The 22000-nt window shown below is 64.4% G+C and overlaps 3 protein-coding genes across 5 annotated transcripts in view; all 3 read left to right on the top strand.

Annotated features, from left to right (window-relative positions):
- HTT (huntingtin) overlaps positions 1–9911 on the top strand; it is a 100937-nt gene extending 91026 nt beyond the window's left edge. Inside the window, exons 60-66 of the mRNA XM_029933175.1 lie at positions 1974–2164; positions 2312–2426; positions 2552–2765; positions 3104–3209; positions 4821–4983; positions 5178–5338; positions 6142–9911. Of these exons, the coding sequence (XP_029789035.1) occupies positions 1974–2164; positions 2312–2426; positions 2552–2765; positions 3104–3209; positions 4821–4983; positions 5178–5338; positions 6142–6355 (1164 nt within the window). The 3' untranslated portion in view covers positions 6356–9911. The remainder of the gene's footprint in view (positions 1–1973; positions 2165–2311; positions 2427–2551; positions 2766–3103; positions 3210–4820; positions 4984–5177; positions 5339–6141) is intronic.
- ACOX3 (acyl-CoA oxidase 3, pristanoyl) overlaps positions 1–22000 on the top strand; it is a 922607-nt gene that overhangs the window by 182481 nt on the left and 718126 nt on the right. The window lies entirely within an intron of this gene.
- MSANTD1 (Myb/SANT DNA binding domain containing 1) lies at positions 5528–21990 on the top strand. 3 transcript variants are annotated; one of them, XR_003912331.1, is made up of 6 exons: positions 9997–10652; positions 11565–11650; positions 14844–15108; positions 18502–18777; positions 19612–19977; positions 20299–20381. XR_003912331.1 is itself a non-coding variant. In XM_029949289.1 (5 exons), exons 2-5 carry the CDS (start codon positions 11635–11637, stop codon positions 20537–20539), a joined length of 798 nt encoding a protein of 265 aa, XP_029805149.1. In that variant the 5' UTR covers positions 5528–5866; positions 11565–11634; the 3' UTR covers positions 20540–21990. The 3 variants fall into 3 exon arrangements, 2 of the variants coding, with proteins under 2 accessions (XP_029805149.1, XP_029805140.1); XM_029949289.1 differs by lacking the exons at positions 9997–10652; positions 19612–19977 and adding an exon at positions 5528–5866 and having other exon boundaries at positions 20299–21990; XM_029949280.1 differs by lacking the exon at positions 19612–19977 and having other exon boundaries at positions 20299–21981.

The raw sequence follows: 22000 nt of genomic DNA, 5'->3' as shown, positions 1-22000 counted from the left end.
CCAGCCCCCTTTGCTCTGGGTCATTGTGTGTGGGTGGTGGGGACCCGGCGGGCCCCTCCCTCGCAGTCCCCCACGCCCCGCCCCAGCCCCCTTTGCCAAGGTGCTGCCGCCTCCGTGCTTCCCACTAGCAGACCTCCATCTTGGGCGCCTTCCTCCCCCGAGCCCTGCGGCTCTCCCCCACGTCCGGATGCTCTGGTCTATGGTTAGCAGGGCACACTGCGCCTGCTCTTGCATTCTTCCTTAGTCTGCGCCCCGTTGATCAGAGCTCAGCCGGTGCGACACGCACCTGCCTTTCTGTGCGTCCGCACCTGGAGGTCCAGGCTGACTGGACATGGTGTGAGCACGTGAAAGCGTCTGCACGGGGCCCGCCCTGGTCACGGGGTGGAGGACAAACTCCGCCGTCACAGAGGAGCTGGACCCAGGCTCACGGGGTGGGCGTGGGCTTGCTCTTTGCTGCGTAGCATTCACCCGGGGACGGGGGCCTCCGCTCACTGTTGCCCGGAGTCCACCTTCTCGTTGGCGGTAGAAACTCGGTCCTCCGCCACGTACCTGGGGGCTGCACGGCAGGGGCTTGGGCCCCTGTGAGCGGCGTGGTGGTGCCGGCACGCTGCCTCCCCAGGTTCCCGCACGGTCTGTCTGTCCCGGCTGCCGTGTGGCATGAGAACAGGTCTCCCGCACCTGGCCTCACGAAGGTGAATTCTTTCATCTGCGCCCCAGGGGGCCGAGACTGGGCACACAGGACATGGCGGAGGTCCGAGCCCACGTCTGTGGCCCGGAGCCGGGCTCCCCTCTGGAATTCATCCCTGTGACCCGAAGTGCCCAGGCAGGTACTGTCCTCCTGGGTGGCCAGAGTCCTGGCGCCACCATCAGGGAACAAACAATGAGTCTGTTGGCCTTCCTTCTGTGAGCATGTCACTTCAAAGTGTGCGCCCTCCGGGCATGGAGACTGTCGGAGCAGCTGGACTTGAAGGGTCCTTTGGTCTTTGTGGGGGTTTCGGCTGCTGGGTTCCTTCTCATTATAATTGCGTTTTTGTGCTCAGGCCCAGATCCCCCCAGACAAATGTTGTGTTGTCAATAAATCAAATAAGCAATCATCATTTTCTAAGAAGACCCTAAGGCAAAATGGTGCATTGATGCAGACTCCGCCCCCACCCCCGACTGGCATGCATCGGCCTCCGAGCAGGCGCCACACTCCAAAGCTGGTCTTTTCCTCCTGAGACACTTACATGGTGTCGGCAAATGTGGGTCTGTCACCGCAGGGCCTGGTGTCTCCAGAGCAGGGGCTGCATGCATGGCGGGACTGTCCTTAGGAAGGCGTCCGCCCTCAGCCAGGCCTGCAGGGACCCTCGGGTGGCAGTAGCCACCCTTCTGGAGTGGGGTGGCTTGTGGAGCACCGGGGTCACCCCCACCCCCACCCCGTTTCTGTGGGAGGAGCGTGTGCGGTCTGCTGCACCCTACTGTCGAGGGTGCTAAAGGCCACAGGTAATGTTTGGTTCAGGTTAGTGCAGACTCCCGTGAGGGGTCCCCAGACCTCCCTGGGTTTTCGCTGGGTGGATTCACATGCACTCACAGCTGGGATTTACCCCAGTGAAAGCAAGATCAGCGTGTATGCAGGGGAGGGAGGGACAGGTGGGACGCCCTCTACTCCAGGCAGCGTTGTGACAGCACAGGGTCTTGCCCGCCAGGGGGCGCATTAGAGGCATAGAGCAGGGCTCTGGCCAAGGCTGGTCCCGCAGGCCCCTCTTCCTGGCACCTCCCAACCACAGACCCCCGGGGAGGAAGGTGTCCATGCGGACGTGGCATTGGCGTGAGCAGGTGAGGCAGAGGGGCTGCTGTGGTCACCCAGCCGGGGGCCCTGGGAGGGCCTGCTGCCAGAGCTCCTGCACCCGGTCTTCCTTGGTAGTGTGAGGCCAGCCCCTCGTTGGCCCCTCTGTTCATCGTGGGTGAGCCTCTCCTCCCGTGCCCGCGTCTAGGACAAGGCAGTGGCCGAGCCCGTCAGCCGGCTGCTGGAGAGCACGCTGAGGAGCAGCCACCTGCCCAGCAAGATCGGGGCCCTGCACGGCGCCCTCTACGTGCTGGAGTGCGACCTCCTGGATGAGACCGCGAAGCAACTTGTCCCGGTCATCAGCGACTACCTCCTGTCCAACCTCAAAGGGGCGGCCCAGTGAGTGGGGGCGGCCGCGTGGGGGCCCCGGCGTGGACCGGGGGAGGAGTGGGTTCACACACCAGGTCCTGGGGCCCGTGGGGATGGGGGCTGAGGTCCAGTGACGTAACACACACGGTGCCACGGGCCCGTATCTCCCGCTTTCAGCTGCGTGAACGTTCATAGCCAACAGCACGTGCTGGTGATGTGTGCCACTGCCTTCTACCTGATCGAGAACTACCCCCTGGACGTGGGCCCAGAATTCTCTGCGTCCATAACACAGGTGAGCAGCCGTGGGCACCGTCCCCTGGAACAGAAGTGTTTGTGCTCGGTGCTCTGGGAGGGGTTGCTGTTGGAGGAGCAGGCATGAGCGACGCAGACCTGACCCGAAGTCTTCCCTGTGTTCAGATGTGTGGGGTGATGCTGTCTGGGAGCGAGGAGTCCACTCCGTCCATCATTTACCACTGCGTCCTGCGGGGCCTGGAGCGCCTTCTGCTCTCCGAACAGCTGTGCCGGCTGGAGGCCGAGTCGCTGGTCAAGCTGAGCGTGGACAGAGTGAACGTGCACAGCCCGCACCGGGCCATGGCGGCCCTGGGCCTGATGCTCACCTGCATGTACACAGGTGCGCCACGGGGTCAGTGCCACCGCGCTCCGGACCATCCGGGTCTGCTGTCCGGAAGCAAGGGAAGCATGCTCATTCTTGGGACGCAGACCCCAAGCCCCCACCGGTGCTTCAGAGACATTCTAGAGCAGGGCCTGGGGGTAACTGGCTCCAGATCGCATTGCCGTGTAGGCTTCAGAGCCAAGCCCAGGGAGCAGGTCTGCAGACTGACCCCTGCACCCCGTGGACCGGAGCGGGGCCGCCGCGAGGTCCTGTTCTTTCTCAGGCTTTGTTGGACTCCTGTGTGAGTTCGGGGCGCAGCCTTCAGAGCAGTAACAGTACACGATGATTTGTTTCAGGGAAGGAGAAGGTCAGTCCTGGCCGAACCTCAGACCCCAGCCCTGCCGCCCCAGACAGCGAGTCCGTGATCGTGGCCATGGAACGGGTGTCCGTTCTGTTCGACCGGTGAGCGCCTGCCTTTGCCCCAAGCCGCCCTGGGCTCCCCCGGAGCAGCTGCCGTCACACGCCCCGGCTCCCTTCTCAGCCTCGCCCCTGCGGCCCGCGGCTCCCGGCTCACACCCCGAACACACACACACGGGCTCAGCTCTGCAGGAGCAGGCAGCCCTTGGGCCCCGGCCCCCAGGAGTTCGGGTGTCCCTCTCCTATGAAGGTGGGGGCAGCCCCTGTCAGCGTGGAGGCAGCGGGAGGGCCATGTCGACCAGACGGGTGGAGTTCTGAGCAGTAACAGAGGCGTCTGGGGGACACTGCCACCTTTGGGTGGGGAACCTCGCCGTCAAAGCAGACTTGCCCCCCGCCCCCCCGGCCTGGGGAGCCCAGCCTGTGAGCAGCAGCGGCCCTGGTGGTCGTGTTCAGTAGACTGGGGTGGAGGTTTAAACAGCAAACGAAAGTAAGTCTGAGAGCTTGGAACGAACCCCCGCCACACCCGCTGTGTGCACTTGTATCCAGAGTGGGCTCAGCTTGCCAGTTCTGGAAAATGGGTTGGGCACCTTATCAGGCTCTTTCCCCAGGACCGTGCCCCAGGTTTTGCCCCGGGCGTCCCGGTGCAGACCACATGATGCACCTGCGGCCTTGGGAGGCCCATCCGGCACCTCTCGGCCTGGCCCTCTGGCCCAGTTGGCCGAAGCCTCCAGCTTTCCTTTGCAAGAGCACACTGGGCCATGGCTTCCCCAAGTCCACTCGCGCCACATGCGGTGTTCTGGAAAGCCAGGCATTGTGGTCTGTTTCTCTGTCAAAATGTAAAACGAGTGTTTGTAGCCATCTTCCGTTACACACAGATCTGTCGAGCCTGACCACAGCCGGGTGACGGGTGGGGGAGCCCATGCTCAGTCCCCGCCTTCATGGACCTTGCGTCCCGGGCTAACAAAACATACCGGCGTTTCAGCGAGTGCCGTCCGGTGTGCAGCGGGCTTGGTCTCCAGACGTCAGGTGGAGGCCACGGGGTTGACGGGAGGTAGCTTCGACCGTGGCTGTCCTCCAGAGCAGCAGCCTCGTGCTAGCTGGGCCAGGGCTGGCCTGCAGGCGGGGGTCCGGGCACGCCGAGGAGGCACTGGCCGGGTTTCTGGGTCCGTTCCGGCACTCCTCGGCCGTGTACAGCTTCCCTACATGCACTGCTCGAGGTGTAGACCGTGGTACGTGGGGCGGCAGGGGTGGGGGCATGAGCAGGAGAGCGTGCGGGTAGGGGTCAGGTAAGAAGGGTCCTCGCTGACTGCGGTGCTGTGGCGTGCCGAGACGCCCCAGCATGTGGGACGGAAACGGAATGGAACGTGGAGGGTGTTCTCCTTATGAGTTTTTTCTATCGTTCGTGTCACCATCTTGCTTACAACTGGACACGACTTTGAAACCCCTTTCTGAGGCATCTGCCCACACACGGGGTGCGGGCCACAAGCCGTGCCTTCATCTGCAGGAGCTTGGTGAGGCCGGCAGGGCGGGGGGTGGGGGGTGGCGCCTGTTTGCTCTTGTAGGCAACGTTGTGGGACTCGGCACCTCCCAAGTGGCATTCTACATGAGGCCCTCTTGGGGTGGGGCCAGACTCTGACCTGTGTGCCTTTCTTTTAGGGTCAGGAAAGGATTCCCCTGTGAAGCCAGAGTGGTGGCCCGCATCCTTCCTCAGTTTTTAGATGACTTCTTCCCACCCCAAGATGTCATGAACAAAGTCATTGGGGAGTTTCTGTCCAACCAGCAGCCATACCCACAGTTCATGGCCACCGTTGTGTACAAGGTGAGGGCATGGGGTCATGGGCAGGGGAAGCCCCGACTTTCCGGACCGAATGCCTTTTAGCATCTGGTGCGCTAACCGGGTGCAGCTGCCATGGGCCCCACGCCTCACCCTGCGAACCATGGCGCCCCTTACCCAGCACCCCTGCGTTGGGAGCGTTGTGGCCCCTGACCCTCTGGGCCTCTCGTCTTTGTCAGGTTTTCCAGACTCTGCACGGCAGCGGGCAGTCGTCCATGGTCCGGGACTGGGTCATGCTGTCCCTCTCCAACTTCACACAGAGGAGCCCAGTGGCCATGGCCGTGTGGAGCCTCTCTTGCTTCTTCGTCAGCGCCTCCACCAGCCCCTGGGTGTCTGCCATGTATCCTTCCCGCACCGGGCCGGGGCGCAGCGGCCCCCACTTACCGGCCCTGTGGTTCCTTCTCTCGGCATCTGGGTTGATATTTTCTGTTCAAATTTCTGAAACCTAACCTTTGCCAGAAACGCAGGCGTCAGAACGTTTACCTTAAGAGTAAGAGGGACCACCTGAAGGGGCAGGAAGGACGGCACCAGGCCCCTGTGGGCCCCCTCCACCCCCACACCCCCCCAGTCCCCCGTCACGGCCCCGTGCAGCTAGGGCTGTGGCTGATGCTGCTTCTCATTACTCCTGTCATTGTGCCCGTGTTGTCCTCTGGGGTAAAGCACTTGCATGAAGATCCAGTTCCCACCCCAAAAATGCTGGCTGCCAAAAGGGGATGTTCTCCTCCGGCAGCCTTCCCCCAAGACAGAGCAGAGTCCTGGCGCTGGTGGCCGGCCTTGCTCAGTGCTGCCCGAGAGGCCCCGGGCAGGGGGCCATGGCTCCACCCGCTGGGAGCGGCCGTGGCCGGCGCCGTGCAGGGAGCGGGGCCAGGTAAGTGGCAGAGAGCAGAGCACCGTCACCGGAGCTTCCGGCTGGAGCAGGGCCGTGTCCGTCTGCCTTCCCGGCACGGCTGGCAGGAGCCCAGGCGGGAATCAGCTTCTGCTGCTGCTGTGCCGTTCGGGGCCGCTGGCCGCTGTTCCCGGCGGCTCTCGGGACTCCTGGGCCCTGACCCGTGTGGGGCGGGCACAGCCCGGTGAGGACGGGAGGCGCGCCTGGGAGACCACTCTTCCCTCCCTCGAGCCTTGCTCCCTTAACTCGCCTGCCAGCCTCCCCCACGTCATCAGCAGGATGGGCAAGCTGGAGCGCGTGGACGTGAACCTCTTCTGCCTGGTGGCCACGGACTTCTACAGACACCAGATAGAGGAGGAGCTGGACCGCCGGGCCTTCCAGTCCGTGTTCGAGGTGGTCGCGGCCCCAGCAAACCCCTACCAACGACTGTTGACTTGTTTGCGGAACGTCCACAAGGTCGCCTCGTGCTGAGTGCCCACGTGCGGCGGCATCAGCAGAGCCCGGGGCCTGCCCGCGCCGGCGTGGCTCCGCACACGGGCCCTGCTCAGTGGCGCCGTGGCCGGACAGACGGTGTTCGAAGGGCTCTCTGGTGGCGGGGCTGCGTGCGGGGATCACATGCGGCAGCGCGGGGCCAAACCCAGGTCCCCACGGGGAACAGGAGCGGCCGTGTCACTAACCCTCTGTGCTGCACTCGTGTCACACGCCAGCCGGCCAGGTGCCCCTTCCTGCCGCTGCCCAGCCTGCTCGCGGTTGCCGGGTTCCAGCTGCTCTTGCGTCTGGGACGATGTCCTCCGGCCTGCAGGCTGGCAGCAGGTGGCGCCACCAGGCTCCCGAGTGTGCTCCCCGAAGCCCAGCCGGGGCCCGGGCCCCACCAGCGCCGGCGTGCAGGTGGGGGCCGTGCGGGTGGGGGCGGGGGCTCGGCACCCAGCGCCACGCTTCCCTTTCTCTGTTTTCTTCTCAGGATTGAAAATTTAATTATATCAGCAAAGAGATTAATTTTAAGGTAACTTTCTATGCCCGTGTAGAGTATGTGCATCACAAGCGTGTGCTGCATGTGACCGCACCCGCGGGCCGCCCCGGCCGGTCCTGGTCCGTCCCCGTAACCGGCGGGCTCTCTGGCGCACTCAGCCCTTCCTCCCGCGTTCACTGCTGGCAAGAGTGCAGAGACGTTTGCTGCTCCGACATCTGCCTCATTCACACGGCCACACGCTGGGGACTGGAAAGTGCCCACTCATAGAGCCCGTGCCCGCCCCCAGCGCCCTCGTCCTCAGCGCGGATGGCTCCCAAGTCGCCAGTCGGCAGTGACGGACAGCTGTGCTGGCACTGAGCTGACAAGGCGGGCCCGCCCGGGTGCCGGCCCTCATGGCCTCCAGCGCCTGTCCCTGAGCCGAGGGTGGGCTGCAGTCTGCCCGGGGCTGGCTGGCCGCTGCCGGGATCTGCTTCCCGTGTGGCGCCTCTTGTGTTGTTAGGGCCCAGGCGTGTGATGGAGTTATAGTTGTCTGCAGCCCTATTGGTCAAGAGCAACGCTTGGCTTCTTGGCAACCATTAGGAAAGGCCCCAGCACCTCCTCGGCCCCTTTTCCAGCCCAGCACGTCTGCCAGGCCTCCTTCCAGCCCAGAAGGGCGCATATCCATGGCCCCGGGGCCGTGGTGGGGCTCCCTGGGGGAAAGGGGCAGGAAGGAGACAGGGCTGACCGGCCCGTGGCCCCTCAGACCCAGGTCTCTGCACCAGCACGGTTTCCAGCCCCAAAGTAGCCAAATCGTTCAGTGCAAACGAGGCCTGGACGTTTGGGTTGACCTTCGCTCAGGAGCTCATGTGCCTGCAAGCGGGGCTGTGCCTGTCGGCCACCAGAGGCGGGCCAGCCCTGGGGTGACCACGTTGCTCTCAGTTTGGTCGTGAGTTTAAGCGCAGGCAGCGTTTCGGGTGTTTCACGGGGTAAGTAGAGATCCCTTGGAAGCCGCTGTCTGGAGTCTGCAGAGGAGAAGGGGGAGGAGTTTCGGTATGTGGTTAGCGACCCTCACGTCCGTCCGGGTGCGGGCCTGGCGTCCCACCACAGCACACGCGCCCCGCTGCCAGACTCACACCACGCTGCCTGGAGAGCCCCGCGCTCCCCCTGCCCCAGAGCTGCTGTCTCCGTCCTGCCCTCTTCTGCTGCGACAGTCTGGGGCTTCCCTCCAGCACCCACCGGGACCCCACCGAGTCAGGGCACGAGCGATAGAATTGGGTCACGTGTTCGATGCTTAGGGCTGTAAGGGCACTTTCACAAGTCCGTGAGCCCTGCCCCCGCCCCCTCTGGGCTCTCGTTTCCCCTCCACCCTTCCCCATAAGAAGTCTGCTGGAATGGGTGTGCGCGCAGGGAGGGCCCAGAACCCGCTGGCTCCCACCCCCGTCGCCTCGGCGGCTCGGCCACGGGAGCACACAGGCCTGATGCTGCTCTAGCTGAGGTTATGTTTGTAGGAAGTGACGTGTGAATGTGAAGGTTGGAGCCGTTCCCTTGGGACCCATACCACTGGGCTCACCTGAAGTGTGATTGGCCTTCCCTGGATTGCCACGAGGCAGTCAGTTCTGAACGGGGGGCGGGGCCCCAGGGTCACCGTGTGCCCGGGGGGTGGGGAGGGCCAGTGAATGCGTTCTTTTAGCCACGAGTGAGTGTGTGTGTGTGTGTGTGTGTGTGTGTGTGTGTGTGCGCGCGCCTGCCTATGTGTAGATCTGCAATTCTGTGTATATCTTGACACACAAATGCGCAAGGCTACCAAGAACAGCCGTGTAAAAGTTGGCATTTCTTAGACGTGTCCCGTGGAGCTGGCTGCATGGCGGAGGCGTCTAAGAGCAGTGTAATCGCTTATTAAAATCCTGCTGAGGGTAGGGCCCACCTGGCCACTGCTCTGCACGGGAGTTAGGCCTTTGTCAGGTTCCTAGAAGCGGCAGTCACATCCTCAATCCAGATTTTGTGGAAGATACTAATTTGGCAGGTTGGGGGGGTTGTTTTCTGCGGATAATATCAGGATGGACTTGAACAAAACCCGGGCAGAATCGTCTGGCAGTGCACGTAAGCGTGTCTTCTCCAGAAACGTGCCTCCCTCCCCCAACGCGCTCCTGCCCTGCCACGTTCCTGTCAGCAAATGGATCCTTCGCGGAGGAAGAACAAGGCTGACCCCTCCAGACACCCAAAGGCAGCGTCCCAAGGCCTTGCCTCTGAGAGGCCCCGCGCACCCAGGCACCCCTCGTCTGCGGGCTGTCCCCTCCACGTCCCCAGGGCCAGGGCGGCTGCTCCCGGGGAGCCGTCGGGACGGACTCTGCTCAGCAGTAATGACGCGTGACCACCTTGCAGGGCGCGCTCCCTTCTCCTGCAGCGGCTGCGGGGGCTCTGGGCTCGGGGAGGAGTGGGACCCAGTTCCTCTCGCTGCTGCGTGCCTCCATGCTTTGGTTTTTGTCCTTCCCTCTGTGCTGAGTCCTCAAAGCCATGGCTGTCAATGTCAAGCGGGGGGGGAGGGAGCAGTTCTGTCCGTGGGGCGACGGGCAGGGGCAGGGGAGCGGTGTGAGAGCTGCCCACCTTGCTGGCCCGACACGGCGTCAGCGTGGAGTGGCCGACTCAGACGGTGGTCACTAGCGAAGGTGACCTGGAAGGGTCGGGGGTCCCTTTCCCCCATGCACCTGTCACTTTTAATGAAGTCGAAGGAGCCCCCTCCCCCCCAAGCACTTCTGGGAGCACCTGGCCCTGGACTGTCACTGCCGTTTCCTGGTGCGGACTGGGCGGCAGTCACCGGCCACCAGCGCTGCAGGACCGAGGCCTCGTGGGCCTCCTGCGGGTGGCTGGGCTCTGAATAAAGTGGAGCCTCCTGTCCTTGCGCTCGTGGGCGTGAGCTCGTGACAGGCCGCCACTGCCATCCCTGCACGCTGGGGGCCTGGCCCCAGCCTGACCGTCCACTCCCACGAGGAGACACAAGGACTGACAAGTGGCGTGTCTTTGAGTTTTTTAAACTACTGCGAACATTGTGTATCTGAATTAAAGGGAAATGACACCACACGCTGCTGTACGAGGCGTGCTTGCTTGTGGAGAGCCTCTCCGCGGACGGGGGGGCTGGGTGCCCCCAGGAGGGCCCCGCAGACCGAGCTGCCAGGGTGCCGTGGTGCGGGCAGCACAGGCCCCAAGTGCCCACAAGGGTCGTGATGCGGGCTCCTGGGCTCCTGGCCCATCTGTCTGAGTGTGTACGTTGTTCCTGCTTCAGGTACTCGCGGCCCCCAAAGTCTTGCCTCCTCCGCAGAGTGGGACCGCTGGGCCCCTTCTTGGGAGTCAGGGCAGTGGGTGTCTGGTAACGTTGGGGTATAGGGGTCTCACCCAGCAGCCTGCACAGACAGCCCCCCTACGTGCCATGGGTTCCCGTCAGGGAGTGGCCTGCCCGGTCCCTCAGCAGGGCGGCCCCAGAGTCCCCGACAGGGGAGTGCCAGACGGGAGCGCGGGCAGCCTGGCCCCCCGCGCTGGACCGCAGCTTCCGGGTTCTGCGGCAGCTCTGTGCACCTGTCCTCCATGGGCCCCTTGTCCCTGCACGGGGCAGGGGCCGAGCACTTGGCTGCTGGGGCTCCATCACACGTGACGGGGTGACTTCATCTCCCCAAACTTGCCTCCTCTGTGATGCAATTCCAGGGTCTCTGATGCTGCCTCGGAGCGACCAAGGCTGTATCCCCCTTCCTGGTCCGAGCACGGACAGCCAGCCCCTGCCTGGCACACCTGTTCCTTCCAGAAGGAAAAGGGCCCAGAGTCCCTAGTGTGAGTGGGCTCTGCAGCTGCATGTCCCCCGGTCACCCTCCCGCCGCTGTGGCAGAGGGACCCTCAGTAGAGGGTGAGCCTCTGAAGGTCTCCTAGATGGGGGTAGGGGGCTGTGCCTCGTCCCCGAGGAAGCCTGGCCATTGTCGGAGCACCACCGGGTGAAGCCAGTGCCCATGGGCAGAGGTAGGCCTGCTTGGTGGTGCCAACTAGACTCCATTTGGGAGCCGGGAGCATCTCCTGCAGCCTCCCTCGCCCCTCGATCTGGGGGCCTTACCAGCCCGGCCCCTGTGCCCGGTTGATGGTATTTCCCCACCAGCCTCCCAAGCAGGAGACCCAGAGGCGACTCCTGGCCATGTGCTCTAGGGGCCTTGGAGTCCTCAGGCCTGAGGGTTTCCCAGGGTGTAGGTGGGCCCCGTGGAGCCACTGGGGGTTGGGGCCTGCCCACTGAGGCAGAGGCTGAAAGTTACGGGTCCGGGCTTCCCCACGGATGTAGGGACAAGGGCAGTGGTGCCAGCACGGTGAGCTGTGCCTCGTAGCCCCCACGACCCCGGCGGCGCTGGGCCACTCCGTCAGGCCTCCCGCTGTGAGCCAGGCCACGCTGGGAGGGTCGCTGCCCCCTGCCACCGGATCGGCCATCTCTGTGACCCCGCCACGCTGCCCGTGCCTCCCTGCCCTCACCCAGCCCGGAGCGTTTCCACTGCTCAGCTTGCCGGCCCACTGTGGCAGGCTCTGCTCACTGGCATCTGCCCTGGAAAGTGCCAGGGCTCTGTGTTGGCCGCCTGGCTGGGCAGGGCCAGCACTCCGAAGTGTCTCAGGCCAGTGTCAGTTCCCAGGGAGACAGGCCTACGGGCTGTGGCCGCACTGGCGTCCCCTAGCCTGTTGCTGGGGCTTAACTACTCCTTCTCCCTGCAGGTGCCGCTGGACACCCAGCCCCCAGCCCTCTGCCTCCCCGTCCCACAGACCCTGAGGGTCCCCACAGGCCATGCAGCTGTGCCAAGGTATGGAGCCCCTCCTCAGCAAGGACATTCAGGGCCCTCCCTCCTGCCTCGTGCTTGCCCCAGGAGGCCCAGTGTCAGGGCTGTTTCTGAAAGCTCTGAGGTCTCCAGTGCCCACTGACCCTGACAAGACATTTGGAGTCTAGCCTTTGACCCTGACTCCCCTGGACATGCTGGGTAGAGGGGAAGCAAGAGGTGTAGACACTTCCTCCGGGGCCGCCAGTTTGCCAGGGCCCCAAGCACAGACTGAGGGCCCCTGCCCCTGGAGGCCGAGTCCTTGCTAGCCTGGCGGTCCCCAGCGTGGGGACCCGGCAGCGGCCCTCCTGACAGGTGCTCGCCGTTGCCGCCCATCTCCGCGCTTAGAAGCGCCACGGCCACGCCCTAGGTGGGGACATTCTCCAGGCGCACAGCGCTTTGCCCTGGCTATGTTTTATGTGCCCGCCAAGGGCCAGAGGCCCAGGAGGGGTGACTGCTCCCTCGGGCCTCCCCTCCTATGCTGGGAAGTGCCAGGGGCAGCCCTGCTCAGCCCTGCTCAGCCCTTGGAACTGTTGCTGCAGAAAGGCTCTCTGGTGGGGCTGAGAGCCGGCGCTAGGACCCAGGCGTCAGGTCCTTTGCCTGAGCCCTGTGGGCTTTCTAGGGGACCTTTCAGTCACTCACTCTACAAACACCCAGAGCACTATGTGCCTGGCGCCCAGGCCCAGAGGAGCATGGCAGCCCCAAGCCTTCCTGGGGGTGCTGCGGCCCCTGGGTCCTGTGGCCCAGAGAGGAAGGGGCTCCTACAGGGAGCTGGTGGGGCCAGGCCTTGGACCAAGAACCCGCTGAAGGGGGCAAGGGGCCTCCTGAGCGCCCACACGCGTCCCTGCTGCCCTCCACGGGAGGGCCTGGGCGGAGATGCAGGGACACCTCCAGGCTCAGCTCTGACGCTCTGGGCCCGCTCAGCGAGCCTCTTCTCTCCCCGGTCAGGTCAGAGGAGGACCCTCTGTTAGCCGTGGGGGTTTTCAGCCCAAATTTTGTCACCGCCAGAACCCCACAAAGGCCAGGCAGGCTCACCGGCAGCCCGTGGACACCAGAGCCTGGCTGGGCATCTGGGCCTTGCGGGCAGGCGGGGCTGGGGCCTGTCCAGCAGGTGTGATGGGCTCTTACTGCTAAACCTCGTGAATTTTATCTTTGCATTTAGAACATTGACACCTTCTGTGGTGCATTCTCTCCAGTCCTTACAGCTTCCACGGCCCTGGCCGACTGTCCTGCAGATCTCTACTGGCCAGCCCCGGGGGACACCTGAGCCCCGCAGCCTCTCTCCCACACCCACCTATCTCCCTACCCCCCAGGACAGTCGCTCTGTCACTGCTGGGTCCCCTGTGTGCTCCGGCCCCGCCAGCCTCGTGATGCCCCCTTCCCGGTGAGCCAGACCGGTCCCCTCGTGTCTGGGTGCAGACTCACCAGTATGCTGCGGTGCCATCCCAGCCCTGCTGGCAGTCCGTGGCCCTGGCCCTTGAGACCGTGGGATGGATGAGCTGACTCAAGCCCTAGCAAAGACACACTGAGGGGGCGCGAGGGCCCCACAGCCAAGGACCCCAGCCGCTACCGGCAGCCATCTTGTCCGGGGTCAGCATTGGGGACCTCCCAGGAGACCCCAGGGAATGGTGGGGAGCATTCTCTAGGCACACAGAAGTTCGCATTGGCTACACACACATTGCATGTGTGCCCCGCTGAGGACCGGAGGCACAGGGTTGGGGGAGTGACAGGTGTTCTTGACTGGGAGTCTGCCGGCCAGTGCTTCCAGAAGCAACACAGCACGGGTCAGACCCGGCTTCGAGCTGCTGGCTTTCAAAGCCTGGCCCAGCCCCTTGCCCACAGGGTGACCTCGCCTCTCCACCCGTTGGCCTCTCATTTGTAAAAGGGGAGCAGCAGTGCCAGCTTCTTCTATAAAAGTTCCATGAAGATCAAAGTAGAAAACACTTCAGTGTAGTCCTTAAAACAGTGCATGGCTTTCTGAGAATACTCAAATTCTTATTCCCTCGCTTTTGCCAGTGTTCTTAACCGAGGGCCACACAGATCCAATCGACACGAGGGAAAGAGGGAAGAAGGACCCAAGTGGGGTAGGAAGACTTCAGAGAGGAGGTGATGTCAGAATAGGGCTTTGAAGAGTGAATAAGAGTTTGCCAGTAGGTCCAAAGGCAAAGTCTGGGTCATCTATTGGTAAGAGAGAGGGGCTACTGAAGATCGGTCCCTTCATTTGCTCGTTTCTTTACTCAGCAAACCTTTAGCAAACCCTTTCCTGTGGGGCTCTGGGGGTACAAAGAGCACCCCCCAGCCAGGTGCTGAGCAGGGCGGTTAGGGCTGTGCTGAGGCTGCCCGGGTGGAGGGACGCCCACACTGCCCAGCTGCTGCCCGTTGCCCTCCGGCCTCAGCCCACATCAGCCAGGCCGGCAACCAGTCCCCCCCCCCCCCCGGAAGGAGGGAGCCGGGCAGTCGGTCAGACGGGGGCAGAGCCCACTCCTGCCCGGCCCGGTGCTGAGGCATTTATGTTTCTCCTCGTAAAACGTGAGCACGTCGGCCAGGGGAACGCTGTGTGGAGCCCACAACAGGGAGGCGAGTGCCAGCATGCCTGCCGCTGCCGCGGGTTTTCAAGGGCACCGGCTGCCATGGCTGTCCCCCTCTGCGCACCTCCGCACTCTCCCCCTTCGCCGTCCACCCCCCTCAGTGTCCCTAGGCCCTTCTGTTCCACGCTGACTCCCTGTCTCGGGCTCTCCCTGGGCCCCCGGCCCCGGGTGCATGGGGCGGGGCTGGGGGGGCCGGGGCCTGGACCCCACTCCTGGGGAGCGCGCTCAGCCCGTCGCACCCGGGCTCCGCCTGCTGGGTCCGCTGGCCGGGCCGGGGCTGGGGCGGGAGGCACAGCTGACGCCCGGGCCGCCAGGTCTGGGCCTGGGCCGCTTGCTGCAATATTGATGGCCCGTCAGGGCAGCCCTGATTCCTGCGCTTTCAGTTAAAAGGTTTCTGTTGTTGTAGCTTATGCAGTTGCTCTGTTGCTATGGAAACGTGACATCAAAATGACGTTTCCCGTTTAAAAGCTTTTAACTAAATTCCTGCCTGTCAGATGTAGGCCCCATTTTGAGCGTGGAGCTGCCTTCCAGGAGTGGGGCTCCCAGGCTGTGCGCAGGCCCCCAGCCCTGCCTGAGCTCTTTTAACCCCGCAGGTGCCTCCAGCATGGCGGCGGCCGAGGGACCCAGCTACCTCGTGTCCCCGCAGACGGAGAAGCACCGGCGCGCCCGCAACTGGACGGACGCCGAGATGCGCGGCCTCATGCTCGTCTGGGAGGAGTTCTTCGACGAGCTGAAGCAGACCAAGCGCAACGCCAAGGTGTACGAGAAGATGGCCAGCAAGCTGCTGGAGATGACGGGGGAGCGCCGGCTGGGCGAGGAGATCAAGATCAAGATCACCAACATGACCTTCCAGTACAGGTGGGCCCCGCGCTCCCTGCTCCCCGCCTGCGCCCAGGCCGCTGGGGCCCGCAGGGGCCCCCTCAGAGCCCCGTCAGGAAGGCCTTGTGTGAGCAGAGCCCGGCCAGCGAGGTGGGGCTGCAGAGATCTGCGTGCGGCCTCCTGTCAGAGAGGTGGGAAACTGAGGCCCAGCGAGGGCAGGGCTGGCGCGACCCGCACCACTCCCCAGGCCCTGCCGAGGGAGCCACGTGCAGGCAGCTCCTGCACGGCCCGCACCCAGGGAGGATGCAGGCCGGCCGCCCAGGCACGGCTCTGCTAAGGAGGGTGCCTGCCGTCCAGGCCGGGGAACCAAGGCCAGAGGCGAGCAGGAGGCTCAGCTCCTGGGCCTGCACATCCTGCCTGGTGCTGATGCGCTGTCACTTCCGGCAGCCAGCGCTAGACGTGGTCAGGGCGCAGGTGCACAGTAGGGCTGATGTTGGAGCGCCGGAGCTCCCAGAAGGGCCTCACTCGTGGGAGGGGCCCCATTTGTGGAAAGAAGCAGTGGGGACCTGGGCCTGGTCCTCCGCACGGTAGCCACCCTGCCCTGGCAGCTGGGCGGGGGCAGCTGGGTCAGGGCCACAGGGGCTCCGGGGCAGGTGAGCCCTGGCATCTAGGGCGGGAGCACGTTGGGTGCACGGAAGCCAGGCCTACTGCAGAGTCCCATGGGCAGGGCAGAGCTCACCGCTGTGCACAGGGTCTTCTTGGGTGCGGCCAAGGTCACAGGTGTCAGGGGGTCATGGGTAGTCTAGGGTCTCTGAGGTGAAGGTCAACCGGGAGCTGGGGTCCGCGGATGGAGAGCAGCAGTGAAAGCCGGGGTGGGGGGGGCGAGTGCAGGTGGCGTCAGGCATATTGGGCAGGGGCGGGCCTGTCAGCATCCCAGGACTCAGAGGTGCCCAGCTGCTCCCAGCCTCGGCCGCCTCCTGGCACTCCTCGTGGGAGCGGGGGAGCAGAGGTGCCGGCCATGCAGGCTGGGTATAGACGGGGCCTGGGTTTGCCTTGAGCACCTCCAGAGGGTCCTCACTCCCAAAAGTCAGCAAGGAGCCAGCCCCTGCCCCCCTAGCCCGTCTGGAGCCCAGGGATGTGCAGAGGCCCTTGGAGGAGGAGGTCCAGAGCCCGGGTCTGTCTGAAGGCCCATTTCTGCCCACTCTCAGCTCCCAGGCAGGCCTGGGGGCCAGAACTGAGGCAGCTGCTAAGGGTCTGAAGGCATCAGTCACAACATAAACGAGGTTAAATTCCAGCCCCCAGCTCATGGTGTGAGGGCTGAGCTGCTGTAGACTGTGTGTGTGGGGGGGGGGTGTCTGCCCGTCCCTGCCTCCTCCATTCACACAGTACAACCCTCTGTGCCTGGGGAGGGGCCGCAGAGGCGGAGCCGGCTGTCTTACCAGCTTCCCTTCTGACTCAGTAATCCATGGGCTCTGATTGGCGTCTGGCAGACTTATTCATTATTTATCCTGAAAGCCTTCTTCAGAGTCCCAGGGGAAGCATTCTCTTCCATTCCTGGAGGTGGGGGCGGGGCCCAGGGCGCCCCGGGAGAGAAGGGAGTGGCAGAGCAGGGGCCTGGGCCCTCCAGCGGACTGCACTCCAGGTGCTGCCGTCTGTTACTGAGGGTGAGGGCTGCACACTGTCCAATACTTCAGTTTCCTGTTCCCTGAGGGCAAAACTGAGTCTTAGAGCAGAGAAGGGACTCGCCTGAGGCCACACAGCCTTTAATAGGCTGATGCACTGATTGGTTGACTGATTCATTATCTGTCTCTTACCCCCACCCAGAGAGCCTCTCACAGCAGAGTCTTCTTATTGTTTCACCATAGCTCTTTACATATTAAGGTTGCCAGGCTAAGGAAGCCTGAGGGGGTGCCTGGGTTCCATGATCTCTTGGCGCACCATTCAGGGGCCTCCTGTTCTGGGGGCAGGCCTTCCTTCGTTTCTCCAAGGAGTAGCTTGAGTGGTCAGAGCAAGCACAGGGGACCTCCAGATAGGCTAGAGGGGAACCAAGGCAGAGGTTGGGTGTGGGCCCAGGCACGGTTCTCCACTTCCTGCCCCTGGAGCCTGCGCAGGCCTCCAGGGTGATGAACAGAAGTCCTGGAGTTGGGGGACGGGCAGCCACGCCTCCCTCTGTGGCCTGCCCCTGGCTTTATACCGAGGACATTGTATATGCCGCCTCCTGTGGCTGCCTCTGCTTGCCGCCCTGGGCCACAGCCCCCTCGCCGGTCCCGCTGTGCCTGTTTGCTGCGGGACAGCTCGTGCACATGGCCAGCTCTGTTTCCAAGACCAGGGTGACCAGGGGCCACACCCTGACAGGAGCCGTCTGGCCACAGAGGTGTCTGTAGACTGAGGGCCTGGGGCAGGGGCATGGGGGGCTCAGACTGAGTGCCTCCCTATGGGGAGGAGCCTGGGGCAGGGGCCTGGAGGGTGCAGACTGAGGCTGGGTCTCACGGGGCAGACAGCAACCCCACCCCCCAGGGGCAGACTCCTTGCTGGCCTGGGCTGCCCAGCTCTCCTGCCGCCGTGCCCCCATCCCTGACCTCCCAGAATCCAGCCGCGGCTGTGGACCTGCAAGGCCCATCTGCAGGGAAGAACAGGACGCAGGGCTGGGCAGGGCTCCAGCCCACGGTAGGCAGAGCTGTGCTGCGCAGACCCTGGCCCCTGGGGTCTAAGTTGGGTTGGAGGAGGTCAGGCCCAGCCCCACTGCCCCCTGGTACCTTCAGCCAAGAATGTTATCTGGTTGGCTTGCTGTTTGCCGGGAACTGGGCATTTTCTTGTTAAATCCTCCCTACAGCTGGTGAGGGGTTTACTTTGCTCATCCTCATTTTACTGGTGTGAAAATGGAGGCTCAGAGAGGTTAATGAACCTGCCCAAGGTCCCACGGCAACGTGGTGGAGATGAGACTCAGCCCAGATCTATTGGCCGCTGCAGCCTGCGCTCTTCCGTTCCACCTTGAAGGCGTTCTCTCTGGAAAAACACGTCTCACGTTATGATATGTTATATAATACATACTTCACTCCTGTGTCCGTATATCTTATTATTGCAGGCCAACTTCTTAGAGCAGTGTTTGTTCCTCGTAGGGAGCTTAGGCGCCACAGGAAAGCAGGGCGAGGAGCGGACGAAGCAGCCCGAGGCCCCAGCACTCACAGAGGACCTTTCTCGCCTCTGGGCGTGTGCTTCTTGTTAGCGCCCAGGCCGGGAGCCCAGCCTGCCATCCTTCCACCTCTAACTGGCCAGTTTTTCCGGGGAGGCTGTCTGGCCGAGTGGCTCCCGCTCATGCCACGTGGCCCCCGGGGCCCCAGCGCCCCCGAGCACCCCGCTGCCGAGGGCCGGGCAGGACGGGCCGGGAGCAGCTCCGTTTCTCACCCTTGGCTCTTGTGTCTCTCGTTTCAGGAAATTAAAATGCATGACAGATAGCGAGTCCGTCCCGCCCGACTGGCCCTATTACCTAGCCATTGATAGGATTCTGGCCAAGGTCCCCGAGTCCTGTGATGGCAAACTGCCCGACAGCCAGCAGCCGGGGCCCTCCACGTCCCAGACCGAGGCGTCCCCGTCGCCGTCTGCTAAGTCCGCCCCTCTGTACTTACCGTATAACCAGTGCTCCTACGAAGGCCGCTCCCAGGACGACCGCTCCGACACCTCCTCCAGCTTACTGTCCCTTAAGTTCAGGTAGTGTGTCTTCCTTCCCTGCCCCCACCCCCAGCAGGGCCGGCCAGGGGGCTGGGCGCCGTGAGGGCCGGCGGGGCCTCTGCCATCCCTGGCTGCTGCAGCGGACTAGGTGGGGTGCAAGGGCTTCCAGGGCCAGAGAGGCCTCAGAGCAGACTGGCCTCAGACGGGAGGCCTCAGACAGGGAGGCTGGCCTCAGACGGGGAGGCCTCAGACCAGAGAGGGATCTGACCAGACTGGTCACAGGCAGGAGGCCTCACACAGGGAAGTGTCAGGGAGGCAGGTGGTACTGAAGCACGGGCCGTCCTGTCCATAGTCTGGGTTCATCCGGCTCCATCAATTTCTAGCTGTGTGGAAAGTCCTTGACCTCTCTGGGCCTCAGTGTCCCTCTGTAAAATGGGGATAAATCAGTACTTTCTCCGAGGATGGCTGTGAGTGTCAGAAGAGAGAACAGACGCAGGCGTGGGGCCTGGCACACGGAGGGAGACCAGGTGCCCGCTGCTTTCTGGCTTCCCCTCACCCCCCAAGCAGACCCTGCCCTGGGGTCTCCCTGCCCTCGCTAGGCTGGCCTTCTCAGCACCGGGGAGGGGTGTTGGGCGGAGCCTCCAGAGGGTGCCTGGAATCTGGTTCAGCGGGCATGTCTGCCCTCTGCTGCCCCTCACAGACTTCCTGCTAGGCCAGCCCTGGTCACGTGAGCCTGCCCTCGGGATGCCCACAGACAGGAGACGCACCCCTGTGACGTGGAGAGGAGGGCTCTGGAGAGTGGGTAGGAGCTGGCCAGGTGGGGAAGAAAACCGGGAGTGTAGGTTTGAGTCACGGTCCTCCCTCTCCCCTCAGCCCTGGCCTTGGCCTTCAGCTCTTCCCGACAGGGGAGGAGGGAGGGGTATCTATTCCGTGTGTCCAGTGCCCCTTCCCCGGAGGGACTTCTCAGCAAAGACCCCAGACAGAAGAGCCTTTGTGGACAGCCAGACGGAAGTAGCTGGGAAGCCTGAGATTTTGGGCCCTGGTTCCACGGAATGACCCCGGTTCCCAGACCCCCCACGGCCCCAGGGCTGGGACGTGGGACCCATTCCCTTGCCCCTGAGGTCCCCCAGGGCACTGCTGTGCTGAGAAGCATGGGGCCCGTGGCCGCCGTCACCTCCCTGTGCACCACGGACTCCAGCGCCCAGAAGGGAGCCCGGCCTTCCCAGGAAAAGCCACACGGTCTGCACCCCCTCCCACCAGGCCTTCCTTGTCTATCCCCCGGGGGGCCTCTACCCCAGAGCCCCTTGCCCACCCAGGCTGCGGGGTTCTGGATGGTTCCGTGACTCTGGTCACAGGCAATGCCCGAGGCCCCCGAGGCCCCCTTGCTGTCCCAGCGGAAGGGCCCCAGCCCCTCCTCACGATTGGCTCAGCCCACCCCCCGGGCCTCTGGGTCCCACTTGTCCATGAGGCAGTCGGGAGGGTCAGGTGGGCGGGGCCCCAGGCAGTGCGTGGGCACCCCCCCCCCGACCCCCTGTCCACATGCTGGCACTGTGCTTCCAGGTCGGACGCACGGCCCGGGAAGAAGCGCAAGGTGCAGAGCCACCACCTGCAGAGGAAGAAGCTGCGGCTGCTGGAGGCCATGCTGGAGGAGCAGCGCAGGCTGGGCCGCGCCCTGGAGGACGCGTGCCAGGAGGTGCGCCGCGTGCTGGACCGCCAGAACCTGCTGCAGGTGCAGGGCCTGCAGCTGCAGGAGCGCATGATGAGCCTGCTGGAGAAGATGGTCGCCAGGCCCAACGTCTAGGCCGCCGCGCCGGGCCCACCCCGCGCAAGAGCCGCCGGCCCGTCCACCCGTGCGGTCACTGTCCGCGGTCCTTGAACGGCTTTAGGTCTTAAACCTGTGGTTTCTCGTTCCTCCCGGAAGTCACTCCCCAGCTCAGAGGGAGCGCGCCAGGCCGGTCGGTTCCAAAGCCAGAAGCAGATGGAAACGGGGTTAGTGGCGGGTCCGTGCCCGTGACAGAAACTCTCAGAGGGGGCCGGCTGTCCTCGCCCTCACCGGGGTCCGCTGCGTGCTTCCTGAGATGAGCTGGCAGCGGAGCCGACCCCACAGAGCCGCTGCCTCCCACGGCCGCCCTCTCCCGGGGCGCTGGGCCTCCCCGCGGGGACGCCTCCGAGGCAACGCCGGCCATCCACACCGCTCAACGCGCACCAGGCCCAGGGACGCCGTGCCGACGGGCCGGGCCGGGCCTCAGGCACTCGCACTCCAGCCAGAGAGGCAGACGAGTGACGAGGGAAATGACCTGATCGCAGACTGTGGTCAGCGCTGGACGGGAAGGGCCGGCCCCGAGCGTGGGGAAGGCCGAGAACGCACAGCCAGCAGAAGCAGCCAGATTCCAGCAGCCCCAGACAGCACGGCCCGGCCTCGGAGGCTTGGGGAGCTGCTGGGTGCTGTGCTGGCTGTGGCACTCTGGGCCCGGGCCCGCGGCGTGGGGACAAGGTCCGGGCTGGTGACAGAGTGGCGGAGTGCAGAGCTGCTAGGTAGAGCTCACCTCCCTGCCTCTGCCCTTTCACCAGCAGGAAAACCTGTCCAGACGCTTCTCTGCCGAACTGCTCCTAGTCTTGTTGGCCGCTTGGGCGTCCGGTCCCTGGCTGCACAGGGTGCTCTGCACAGGACCATCTGCGTCCCCCTGGGACCAGCATGTCGCTGCCCTCCCAGCAGGGCTCTGAGGAGACGTGGCAGGGGCCAGAAGACCCCCTCCTGGCTGCTCCTGGGCAAAGGTCCTGCCGGGAGACCTTCACCGTCATTTTGGTCACTTCCAGCCCCGCTGCGGGGAGGGGGAGGCTGGGTCTGCCGCGGAGCCCAGAGGGCAGGGCCACCTCGGGGACCACTCCCGCGCGGTGGGCTGGCACCCTACTGTTCTGGGGCTGAAGGCCGCGGCTCGTCTGGCGCACGTGAACAGGCGGCTCTGCTAAAGTGCAGACCTGGCCCGTACCCACGGTGTCTGTGTTCCCGCCAAGGCCAGCTGGGCCGCCGGCATGACGGCCCCGGACCCCGTGGGGAAGACCCGCCCGGAGCAGGCCCCAGCGCCCCGCGGCAGAGGGGGACCTGGGGGGGCCTGCCCACGGGAGCGCAGCCGCCTCTGAGGCGAGATCCCACGAGAACTCAGCTGTTCCGCCGACACGGAGGACGGAACCCCGTCGGAGCGGCCGTGCCAGAGGTGGCCCCAGAGTCGGGCGGGAGACCCCCCCCCCCCCCCCCCCCCCC

Source organism: Suricata suricatta, chromosome 1, assembly GCF_006229205.1.
Source record: "Suricata suricatta isolate VVHF042 chromosome 1, meerkat_22Aug2017_6uvM2_HiC, whole genome shotgun sequence".
NCBI lineage: Eukaryota > Metazoa > Chordata > Mammalia > Carnivora > Herpestidae > Suricata > Suricata suricatta.
This window is presented reverse-complemented; position numbering and strand designations above follow the sequence as displayed.